This window comes from Toxorhynchites rutilus, chromosome 3, assembly GCF_029784135.1.
Source record: "Toxorhynchites rutilus septentrionalis strain SRP chromosome 3, ASM2978413v1, whole genome shotgun sequence".
NCBI classification, from domain to species: Eukaryota; Metazoa; Arthropoda; class Insecta; order Diptera; family Culicidae; genus Toxorhynchites; species Toxorhynchites rutilus.
In genome coordinates, this window is record NC_073746.1 from 153,881,131 (window position 1) to 153,894,546 (window position 13,416).

Here is a 13,416-nt window from a genome sequence, read left to right on the forward strand (position 1 = left end):
TGCCAATGCTTGCGCTGTTATCCGCATGTTTCCATTTCATTTCCTCGCGTGGCTCAGCCGGAAAACTAGCGCTACACAGGTGGAAGAAAAGCGAAAGTATACCGTGAGGCGTCGGAGCTTAATTAGTGCAAAAATTAAAACCTTTTACCCCTCAATTTTCTTCGAAGGCTCATCAATCTAACGAACACTAATGTGCCGAAGGCACAAACACCGCAATCGAGAGGCTCGTAGAGCAGGCCCCTTCCTTGGGCGCCCACGGTGTTGATTATTTAATTACTATATAAATAGATATGGGCGTTGGGAAATCGCAAACAGTAAACTTTCTTCCTCCAGACCATCTATAGGTGTATCGCAATGAAGTTTACGGTAAGCGGATGATTTTGTGTTGATCGTGAAAAATTGACTTAGAGTGTAAACAATGAGTTGGTGTATGACCATTCTGATGTGCTACGTGCTCGACGGCAACCCACAAGTGACATGAAATTGAAAGTTCAGCCACTAAAGGACGTTCACTTTCCATTCTGAAAAGCAGAACTGTGTTGACGAAGGATATATTGAACTCTGTGAGATTTTGCAGTGCCGAATGGAAAAATATTACTGTTACTGTAAAACGAACTCCAAATAATCATGCCTGTAATGTGATGGAACTGGTAGAAGTTATCAGAATTCCAAGTTGTGAGAAATGTTATACACAGATCAAACGGACATTAGCAGTGCGAGCATACAAAAGTGGCTATAAATATAAAAAATTAAGGTTTTAATTTATTATTAACCTGAAATAAGATGCAAAATTAATATAACTAAATTGATGTTCATTCATGAGAACTGAACGTAACGATAGCAAAAAGTTCATAACGATAACAATAATAAAATATGATTTGTTATTGAAAAGTGCACCTACGTGGATCATCCAGAAAAAAACTCAACATAAGTACAGATTCAAGTTAGAAGCATGAAATGGACATCCTGCAGTTACTCAAAAACCAGTTTTGTAGTCATAGCTAAGAAGTTTTGACAGCAAAACGTGCCATCAGAATCCATGAACCAAATTCTAAAACGTAAATGGTTTTGAAATTCTAACACAGTAAGATAAGCAATAGCTTCGTAAAATCTTGACTAGGAGCTATCACCTGCCCACGGGAGTGCAAGTACTTGCATACTCACACATTCTGATCCTGACTGAATGAAGTGTCTAACGGAAACGCGGAGCTAAAAGATGACCAAAGGCATCTTCGGAACAGTTCCTTTTTCAGATCGGAATATTGTAACAAATCTCGGGACATCCTCAAAGTCTATGATACTTTGAGTCCCACAGACAATGATCGATTTATATCTATGTTATGGATTCCACATGGAATCCATGAAATAGGGTTGGCCGCGGTACATCGAAGGATCTGCTCTTGGATAGCTATCTAGTCGAATTCTCCCTCTGAAGAAAGCTCAACAGACTGAGTTCACTAGCCCCAACAACTCGTTTCTGAGCTCTGTTAAGATATCGTGGAAGCAAATCCCAGAACCATAAAGCTGATCAACCTGTCTATGAATGCATAGACCTCATAGTGCCCGATGTCAGCTATCTGTCCCTTCAGGGGCAAAGCGAAATCCTTTCGATCGATGCGCTATCACAATACCTTATCTTACAGTCAGGACGACGGTTGCCAACTATTTTTTTGAAAAATCAGGGAGGATGAAAAAAAAATCAGGGAAAATCAAGATAGCTCATATTGGGTTGTCCAGAAAGTTCGTACCCATTTTTGAGTAAACAAAAGTATTATTTTTTGAATTTTATATGCACAGTGTTGTTTTGAAATCAATTCAGGAAGTTCTGAAATCATTCAGGTAGCCTAACAATTCTATACATTAACTAATTATGGAAGCTAATTTGTCCAGTTGCGAGCAGTATTTGTGGGAATGTATTGACTGGTTGCTTGGTAGAAGCTCACAATACAGAATTTCTCTCCAATACCACCTGAACCAGATAATAATTTTTTTTCAGGTGAAGACCGGGTCAGTCGGATTGTTTCAAATGGTCCGTTTTTATCACCCGCTACGACTTGCTTTAAAAAAAAAATCGATGCATAGATGAAACGCACAAGTCGTAACGATTTACGTAACCATGTTTCAACTGATGCACATGAACGGAGATTTTAAACATATGTAGTGAACCTGCTAATTCATTTGTCATGTCTCACGGATCATTCTTGCAACTTCTTGCTTTACAAACAATTTAATATGTATTCTTCAAGAAATAAAACACTTTTTAATAATAATGACAGTTTAATAAAAAAAAAAAAGATGCTTACACGTTCTTACTTCTAAAATTCTTGTACATCGATTGTTACACTTGGATGTTATTTGCTGCGAAAATGTAATGAAACCTTTATCGTTTTTAGTTTATTTAACTCAATTGGACATGATTTAGGGGTGCCTCAAAGCGTTCAAAGTTTTGATTTTTCGATCCTCGAAAATCTTCCAAGGCTCCCCCCTCTTCCAAGGAAAATTGGAAAATCCAATTTTTTTTTTCGATGCCAAATGATTTAAAAATGCATAAAACGTCGAGATCTGGTATCATCTCGATAAAAAATTTTGGCTGAGAATCGACCTTTTGGGCCTGAGAGACAATGAAGGTATGGAAAAAAATAATTATCGAATTTAAAGAACCGACCATGTAAATTTTGTTTATTGGCCAAAAAAAAGACCTGTGCAAAATTTCAGCTCAATCGGACATGATTTAGGGGTGCCTCAAAGCTCTCAAAGTTTTGATTTTTTATCCTCGAAAATCTTCCAAGGGGGGAGTAAAGGAAATTTAGAAAACCAATTTTTTTTCGATGCCAAATGACTTAAAAAAGCATGAAACGTTGAGATCTGGTGTAATCTCGAAAAAAAAAAATTCACCGAAAATCGACTTTTGGGACTGAGTGGCCAAAAAAAATCAAAACTTTTAGTGCTTTGAGGCACCCCTAAATCATATCCGATTGAGCTGAAATTTTGCACAGGTCATTTTTTGGGCCAACAAACAAAATGTACATGGTCGGTTCTTTAAATTCGATGATTATTTTTTTCCATACCTTCATTGCCTCTCAGGCTAAGTCCCAAAAGGTCGATTTTCGGCCAAAATTTTTTTACGAGATGACACCAGATCTCGACGTTATCTAGTATAAGAACCCCGAAGTATGGTATGATGTTCTCTCCTTAATTTAACTCCCTGTTATCGATATTCAGTTCGATCAGGAAGATTATGTCAGTCTGGATAATGTTTATGTAGGTGCTGCTATCGAAATGTTGATCGATAAATATTTGTCAGTATGTACAATTTCACACAACGAGCAACTTTTAATGTTTTTTTTCGATAAAGTTTTACATTACACTCTGCCATCAAACTCTATAACGTTTTAATTTTCAATTTCACTGACATCACTGTAAACGAACGCCAGGATGCTTCTTTTGGGGTAACATTTTATCCCAAAAAGGTATGACATTCATTTTGCTTGTCTCAAATTTACAAAAAATCATCCAGATTTTTCGAGTCTTTTTTTGAATATTTCCAGTTGGTTTCACTGAGGACAGCATGAAAAATGATGTGAGCACTTAATACGTAATTCATATTACTTGATAGCGATTCAGATCAGACTTGTTCACACTAAAATATGTTTACCATGGTATGGCGCAGTGTGCATCATATGCATATATGAGATCTGTTCAAAAAGTATCACGACTTTCGAATTTAAGCGGGTTACGTATACACCCAGTTTTTTTTTTACGCGGGGGATACGTAACCCGTAGAACTTAACGCGTAAAAAATACCGCGTTAATTGGAAAATCCGCGTAAAAAAATCCATGTCACTTAATGATAGATATCAAATGGGACTATCCTTATGTATAACGGAAGTGAAAAGTGAGGTGATGCTCGCTTCCTAAAACCTGTAGTTTTTCCTGCAATTTCGTTGATTACTGGTAACTATAGTTCGGGTTTTCTCACGAATGAGGTCATCTGCTGTTGCTAGAAGATTCTCTAGTAATTTGTACACTCTTCTGCCGATGCATGTGCAATACCACTGTTGGACCGCCCAGAGCTAAGTAGACATGGAAAGATGGATTCAAGGGTTCACGAATCGCTGCCCGTAAAAACCCCGTCCCGTTGTACCGCCCGGCGAGCTCCCCGTTATCCAACACCTAAAATCCACGTAAGAATCATGATAATGTGCGGCACTAAGCGCTAAGCTCCGTTACAAGCACTAATTACCGTAATATGCTCTGAGGGAACATGAGAGAAAAATGTGAGCTGAGGGGGAGATGTCACATTGCACTGGTCTTTTTAACGCGGTACCCACGTTGATTGGAGAATTCCTCGTAAAAAAGAGCGTTAATTGGAAAATCCGCGTATAAAAACCGCGTTGATTGGAAAATTCGCGTAAAAAACCTCGTAAAAAAACGTGCAAAAAAACCGCGTTAAAAAAACCTGGGTGTATTCGATTCTAGATTTTTTTTGTGGCATTATGTTGGTGCTCATGTCTCTCGCTTATGCTGACAAGTGCGGCTGTTTTGAATGTTCAGTTAATTTTTGACAACTGCTTTTATTACACGTGTTTGGTTCGTCTTCGATTTTTGCCTATTGCCTATCTCTAGAGAAATCCCTTCGTAATGCTGAAGTAAAATCGGCTATGGCTATGGAAATGCTTAATGGAATGGGATAGAGTGGACCACTCTATCTACAAGAACTGTTCTAAAGGTACCATGATTTTTATATACCCACGGATTACTTATTTCCGATTTCAGTTGTTGACGTGCTCTGGCTTCCGGTCAGCATAAGTGAAAGACATGAGTACCAACATGATGTAGCAAAAAAAAAACTAGAATCGAATATACGTAACCTGCGTGAATTCGAATGTCGTGATACTTCTTGAACAGACCTCGTAAACACATGCCTGAAAGAATCGGGCAGCTGTGTAAGGACATCTACTCTTAGCTAGGCTGTAATCCTTTACGAAACAGTAAGTTTGCTGGAATTCAAACTCCGTTAGAGTTGAAACCTTTGCCAATGCAGAAACGCGGTGACTTCCATTAGAAAGTGTTGTCAAATGTATATTGGAACGTTATGAACCGCTCCGAATTTATTTTGGATTTATTTTGACGGGTGATCATGTAGAGAAGATCCAAGTGAGATCGAACTATGACGATTTAAATGACTCTTGGACGATAATTTATTTAACCTTCTTTTTTTATGCTCGAAGCATGGCGTACAATATTAAAAAATTATTTCGAAGCGGAAGTCCGGAACTATTTACTTTGCATTTCAAGATTGTTCGGAACACTTTTGGATAACTTTTTTTAATCAGACTATATTAACAATATAACTAATTTGAACAACGTACAGTTCGATCAGGAACATTATCTCAGTTTGTACGCTGCGTTTCATAACTATAGAACCACTCATTTTGTCTGAATTTTCCAGAGATATGCAAGAAGTCGGATGAATTGAAGTATATAGTGAAGGATATAATAACTATTTTCATTCAAAAAACTGGCCGTTTGATCTTTATTGTTGTGTTCAGGCGCGAAACAATTACAAAAATTAAATTCCAGTGTTTCATAACTATAGAACCAGATGGAAAAACTCTTACTCCCTTACAAAATTGACGTCAATTTCACATGAATTACAATAAGTTTCTAATTCGTAGGCCATCTTTAGTTCTCAATCAGTTGTCCACAGGCGGTACATTCGGTTCGTTATGTAATGTGGACGCCCCATCGGGTGCACGAAGCTGAAGCCTCATCGGATGCACGAAGCCGTCACGAACACACGAAGCACAATGTCGTCAACGCTAATTTACTTCGTTTTGTTTTGGTTCGACTTTCACGAACAGGACCCACTTGTTTCGGGTTGGGTTCGGTTTGTTTCGAGTCGGTTTTCGGCACGTCGGCAAGCCCGGGCGGTACGTCCACATTTAGTCGGCATTACCGAGCGGCCAAGGCCACTCGGCGTGATGTGGACGCGTCTTAAGATTCGCAGCGCACACTGTTCATTGTTGATCAAATTATTCTGGAAAACTTCCGGGAAAAGCTGTCTGTACTCGTCCATGATTCTCCTTCAGTCGATAGTATCACATGTGGCTTTGAAGGCGTCGAAGATGGGGAGAATCAGCTGCAGGTTAAAAATCTAATACATTATCTGTTCCATGATCAGCTTCATGTATAATTTTTCTCAAAAAAGATTACCGGCTTTCATTTGATTCCTATATCATTCCTGTAGGACCTTTTACAACAGAGATATTTTTGTTTGAATGAAACATTTCCCATTCATCTTTGTTGATTAACTGTTCAATAGATCAATAGATGTTCGCACCGCAAATAGAAAGGCCAATTGGACTTGCTATTGTATTAGTTGACAAAACACTGTATTGGTCCACAAAATCTTTGGAAAAAAAAGAAAGGAATCGATTTTTTATTTCTTCCCGACATTTTCGTCCACTACATCTACACATAGCAAGATACAAATTTGTTCGTAAAATATTCCAAAACTTGAGAGTTTAAGCCATCTTCATTCTATATACAATAAAAAAAATATTCGTAATGAAAACAATCGGCAATTACTTTTGTGCTGATTCAGTTACAGTGGTTACAGTTTGAGCACTAAGTTTGAAACGACTTGGCAAACTCCTGAAATATTCGAACGCAGTTTTTCTGTCGATCGACTAACCCCTTTCGTCCAGCACATTTTTAAAGGTTCAAACACTCCGTCGAGTATCTCCGCTATCTCTGATTCAATTAATTAAGATGATCCTTCATCGATGAGAATTTCGCTGGTTCAGGTCAACCACGGAGAGAAACTACGAAACTACAGCCTACCACAGCTCGAGCCCATCCCATCCGAGCCCTTCATCGATGAGAGCTAATGCGTGTAGTGTCATTGGTAATATTGTCTGACATTATACAGTGTCATCGGTACAATTTGAGACAGAATTGTCTTTGCATTCTACGAGACTGGCGACGAATCTCTAGATTTAATTCCGCCACTGCAAATATGACAACCCCGTTAGTCGTGTGTTTGACTTTTCCCGCCTTCAGGTAATAGTTGAATTTTTCAATTCGATGCACTCAGACTATTTCCGTTGGCTCGTGACATTCGTGTTCATTCGTGGCACGAGACCTTCCAGTTACCGTTTCAAACTACTCTTCTTGGCTAATCTGAGGCCGGTTTAAGATATAAAAGCTTTCAATATTAACTGTTTTTCAGCTGATAATATTAAATCCAATTTTTGAGTGAGATTTTTCAACAGTGAATTTAGAATGTTATTTTTCCTAAATAGTTCATTCTCCAACAACTTTTCCAAACATCATATTTTAATCAGACAGACAAGATCATTGATTTTGAATACATCCTTTTAAAAAATTTAAATTGGTCATATGACAATGAAAATTATGATTTTGGATAGCTTGCATCATATGTACCAAGTTTCAATAAAATCGAAGAGGATCGCGTCAAAATTTGGTGTTTTTGAGCTGGTTTGGTGTGGAATTGCTCTGAATGTATTTCCTTGAATTTCGGAATATGCAGAGGAAAGACAAAAAGAATGAGACTGGCAAATTATTAAAATTTATGTTTGAAAAGTCATAGCTCTTCGAAAAGTGTGCCTATTTGGATGCAACTTGTTGGATAACTGACTTACTTCGACAGTCCACAGTTATCAACACTGCTTGGGAAATCCTTTTCCCCACTAGAACAATTTTCTTGCCGCAGACGAAGCAACATAAAATATCAATTCAACACAGTGTCCATAACAATCAATGTTCAAACAATTAGCATAACCAATAGAAGTTTCTTCCCTTAGCAAAAAACGCACAGCGCCAGTATAAACTAGTTATATTCACAACATGTAACAACATATTTTCATTACGATTCATTTTATATTAACACGTCGGTCCCTAGGGGCTGACGTTGAGCTTTTTGGTAGGAAAGTGCTGACTGACAGGGACTGACAGTTACAAAATAATAAAACAAAAATATATACTATTTGTTTTCGGATGTTTTACAAAATGTGACTACTTTCTAGTCGAATTGCTGACTATTTTCTATTTATACAATAAATATCTTTGGCAACTGGGACCGACACTGCTATTGTGCAAACGCTCTTGATGCGGGTCGAATGGAAAGCAAGCAGGAAAAAATCGGTGCTTAACGTGTTAAAAAACAAACAATAATAGGCACTTAGTTTCGTTATAGTTTATTCCGATTTGGCGATCTCGGACTACTGTCGCTTCATAGATCTACAGATTTTCCTCTACGCTCCCTTGATCGGCTACTGATGTGATGAATTGTGCATCTTTCGTTTTTCTCATTCTTTGAGTAATTCCAGAAGGAGAATTTCCGGAACAAATCCAGTGTCCACCTACCAAATAAATTTCAAAATCAGTATATACTTAGAAGATTTTGAAGAACTAAAATGAACGTTACATTCACGGCAACAGATGAAGACAGCATTTTATAGTTAAGAAAGGGTGAACACGTTAACAGTACGTTAAGTGCTTCACTGATCGATTCCATAGCCAGACGTAATTTCTCGAACTCCGTATATGTGATTCCTAATTCCTCATTTCTGTATGTATACCAACGATTTGTGGCGCTTAAAAATTCCTACCTACACTATCGCCAAATCCGGACATGCCTTGTGAAAAAATATCTTAAACGCCATTCTTTCTCATCCCTGCAGATACTAGCTGCATCCCTGGCCGTGGTGTGTACCGTAGCCCTAGCATCAGAATCCGACAGCAAACCACCAATTACGGATCACGACGATTACACTGGCGACGACGGACAGCTCGAGCAGACTCCGGCCGAGGACCGGCAATGGCCGGCGACCGTACGGAAGGTAGAGAAACGCCACACCGGTAAGAAGATTCACATTTTTCTCGGAAAATCCGGCAAAAGTAAGAAAGCGAGCAAGAAACAAGCGGATAGTGACGGAGCCGAAACACAAACGCGTAAGACACCGGAGTTGACCACACGCTCGGATAAAGCTGAGGATCTAGCCGCTTCGGCAACATCGGACGCCCCAGACGCTGCTGTTGGCGAAAGTCAGGTCTATGAAGTTCCCGAGCACAACATCGTGAAGGAGAAGATCAAAATCAAACACCACCATCATCATCACCATCATAACCATGTGAAAACGGTGGTAAAGAAAGAACCCTACCCGGTTGAGAAGGTTGTACAGGTTCCTGTGGAGAAAATCGTTCACGTCCCGAAACCATACCCAGTGGAAAAGGTTGTGGAGAAGGTTGTCCACGTGCCTGTTGAAAAGATCGTTCATGTTCCGAAGCCCTACCCGGTTGAAAAAATTGTTGAGAAGATTGTGCATGTCCCAAAGCCCTACCCGGTGGAGAAGATTGTCGAGAAACCCATTCATATAGCAAAACCATATCCTGTTGAAGTGAAAGTTCCATATCCAGTTGAGAAAATCGTTCACGTTGACAAGCCGTACCCAGTGGAAAAGATAGTTGAAAAGGTGGTTCATGTGCCAAAGCCTTATCCTGTATATAAACAGGTTCCTGTACCATATGAAGTGAAGGTCCCATATGAGGTTCCTAAGCCAGTACCATACCCAGTTGAGAAAAAGGTTCCCTATCCAGTAGAGGTAAAGGTACCCGTCGAAGTGGAACGAAAAGTCCCAGTACCAGTGAAGGTAGAGGTTGAGAAGAAAGTTCCAGTGCCTGTTAAAGTTTACGTTCCATACGAGAAAAGGGTACCATATCCAGTACCAGTGAAAGCCTCTTCATATCCATTCTCATATGATAAAGAAGGTGAATTTTATGGAGCAAAACAGGAACAAGACGAATCTCAGCACCACGAAGTGAAGCATTACGGTGACGAATACTCCAATGGAGAGGAAGGATATAGGAGAGCAACCAAAACAACATACAAGAAAACTAAACCGAAAAAGACTAAGAAAAATGAGTCGACCAGACAACAACAAGAACAAGCCCAGCAACAAGCGACACCAGTAACCGAAGATACTCACGGTCATCAATCGGGATTGGGTTCTTTTTCTTCTGCTGTAAGCTCGGATAGCTCACAGCATCATCAACATGGTGCTCACTATTCCCACACAACTATCTTTACGCATCCACCTTCACAAGCTCACAGCAACATACAACAGCAAGCTCATCAAGAACAACCCCATCAACAGCAATCTCACCAACAGCAGCAGTCCCACCAACAGCAGTCTAATCAACATCAGGATCAGCAGCAATACAATAGTCAGGAAAGTACCAACTACTTTAACCAACAGCTAGTGCAATACAATCAACAACCACGGTACGGACCGGCGACGTTCATGCAGCAAAACGACTATCAAGGCCAGGTCGCGAACAGCGACAATCAATACAGACACGTAGACCACTACGGAGCTGGTACAACCCAGCGGGAAGTGATAGTAACCCCGCCTTCATCTCTAGCTGCCCAATTTGGTTTCGAAGTACAGCAGCATGATATGCCTCAAGCGTTCGCTCTGACTGCTCCATCCAATCAAGAGAATACTATGCAGCTGGAGTCACAACCCCATTCGTTCCAGCTGGTTCATTTGTCGCCATTCCAGTATCAAAGTCCGGCCGGGTTTTCTCTGCCTAACTCGAGATGAAGGGCTCCGCTCGGAACCGATAGGACGTTCCTAACAAGACTGTAGAACCAAAACATCCCGCTGCATGGTTACCAGGTCCGGTGGATATTCGCTCCATCAATATTATTTATAGGCATCCATAAGTAGCAGTTCCCGAAAACAGAAGAATCTATTTTTGTGAAATAGAATTTTTAACATTATTTTAGTGTTTGAATTTTGTACGAAGTCTGTCGATTCTTCCGCTCTAATGAAATGATGAATACCCGGAAGCCGGCATGAATCTTTTATAATATGATTAATAAGATACCAAAGCTCATTATCAATATAAGCGTGACATTTAGACGATTTTCTTTTCTCAGCATAACCATCCCCGCAAAACATGTACCTATTGGAAAGATTAATGTTAGCAATTTTGCAGAAATAAAAAAAGAAAACTCATAACTCTTTTTACCAGACTGCGGCTGCGAAGTAATGCTCCAATGGGAACAGAAAATCTAATATCAATTGCTCTTTTATATTGTAAATATATTTCCTTCTATTGAAGAAATTGTTTGTGGTAAGGCACATTGATGCTAATAATTGCAAATACACACGAGTATCGAAAAACAATTAAACGGCTGTTTGTTTTAACCTAGCAGTTCCTTGTGGTGGTATTATTGACTAGAAGAAATGGAAAGGAATAAAAAACGAGAAAACTCTACGAATGAATCACGTGAATCTTGAAGCTTTTATTGGCGTTATTATCATTTAACGATAAAACAGAACCATATAACAAGAGTCAAATGAATCGAATGTTAGCCATTCCAAACTATTATTTATAACAAAGCATGTATATTTGTGAATAAATGTTTGCAGTCAAACGGAAAAAATAATTGTTTGATAACTAATTTTACAAAACCATGTACATTAGGGTGGCAGCGAAAATGGTCATGTCAAATTTCAAAAACCGACCATGTACATTTTGTTTATTGGCCCAAAAAAATGATCTGTGCCAAGTTTCAGCTCGATCGAACATGATTTAGGGGTGCCCCAAAGCGCTCAAAGTTTTGATTTTTTGATCCTCGAAAATCTCCCAAGGGGGAGTAAAGGAAATTTGGAAACTCGATTTTTTTTCGATGCCAAATGGTTATGAAAACTCACTTGCATTATTATTCTCACGAGAACAAAATAGAATTATGTATCAAACTTTATTAGTTGCTTTTGCAAAGCCACGCAAACTCAACGGTTCTTTTCTGGGCCACCAACAAGTTCGAAATAGTTGAATTTAATGTTAATAACAATTCCATAATCATTCTCATCCACTCACACACCAATAAGGAAAACTTTCAGCAATCTTTCAAAATTTTAATACCTTGCGGTTATATCACAGATATAACCCACTTTTTCACCTGAAGCAGAGCTCAAGAAAATTCCCACCAGTGAGACAATTAACAGCATTTCCGTCTACTGAACACGTTTTTTTATTGTTAGTACCTACCTCGAATAAACATAAGAGATATGTTTTCATCCACCTACATCCATTTTTTTGTGAATAAATCAAAGTTGTTACATATGATAGAGCGCTCATTTTTATATTATCAAAAATAGGGTGACCAGAATTGTCGATGAAATAAAAAATCTAACTTTCTTATCTTTACAGATAAATATAAACATAGTTCAACAATGTTGTAGCCCCAGCTATTTTAAACAACTTTGTAGAACAAAGCTTTTTTCTAAGTTGCATTAGGGTGACCATGAAAAAACGCGTTTTTTCTGCTTTAATATTCCTATTTCAAATTCTACATCAAAATTGTCTTCGTACTACTTTTAGATACCAACGATACCAATCGATACCAACATTTTGCAATGCAGAACTTGTCTATATCTTAATCCTACTCAAAGTTATTGATGGTTTTTTACCCAAAAACTCATGATTTCAATTTGAATTTACTCAAACACAAAAAATAACATAGATTTGAAAATCTCACATCATGTAGAGTGAAATATGCTCTTTCAAATGCCCCCAATAAACTTTGTTTATGTTTGCCCCAGAAAGAATGACAAACAAATGAAAAGAGCATGTTTTTTTGGGAAGAAATATCAATAACTTTGAGTAAAGTTGAGATATTGACAAGTTCTGCATCGAAAAGAATTTGTATTAGTGAGCTCTAAAAGTCTTTCGAAGACAGTTTGCATGTAAAATTTGAAGCATAAAAGTTAGAGCAAAAAAACTGTTTTTTTCATGGTGACCCTAATGTAACTTAGAAAAAAGGCGCTATATGGGTTATTTCAAGAGATAGAGAAAAACTTTGTTCTACAAAGATGTCTCAATTAATTGGAGCTACAACATTGTCGAACTATGTTTATCTCTATCTATAAAGATAACAAAGTTAGATTTTATATTTCGTTGAAAATTTTGGTCACCTTATTTTCGACTACATAAAAGCGAGCGCTCTATAATGAGTAACAACTTTGTCTAAGACAGTTTTTGTCTAGAGAATAACTGTCGAGCTCTAAATGCTAATTTCCACCTAAATGCATCTCCTGGACCATTGTGCATTGGTTGCGCGTTAGCTTAGTAAGCGATCGATCGTGAGTTCAAAACTCAGAGCCCTCATTGACCATCTTTGTGTTGTTACAGAATAACTACGTCCACGCAACAATCATCAGCGATGGAGATCGATCCACGGTCGAAATAAGATCGATTCATCCATACAACTGCTCTGCTCTGCAAGACACATCGGGCTGCTCTGTTCTATAAATAAATCAACAATGATCAATCAACTGTCTCCGCTGTCCGGTCTAACTGGATAATGGAAGAACAGAA

General features: G+C 38.5%; 1 protein-coding gene across 1 annotated transcript; it reads left to right on the forward strand.

Annotated features, from left to right (window-relative positions):
• Window positions 1–230: 230 nt before the first annotated feature.
• Window positions 231–11,224, forward strand: LOC129780547 (titin-like). Its single transcript, XM_055788921.1, has 2 exons — window positions 231–366; window positions 8,709–11,224. Exons 1-2 carry the CDS (start codon window positions 355–357, stop codon window positions 10,629–10,631), a joined length of 1,935 nt encoding a protein of 644 aa, XP_055644896.1. The 5' UTR covers window positions 231–354; the 3' UTR covers window positions 10,632–11,224.
• The last annotated feature ends 2,192 nt before the right edge of the window (window positions 11,225–13,416 follow it).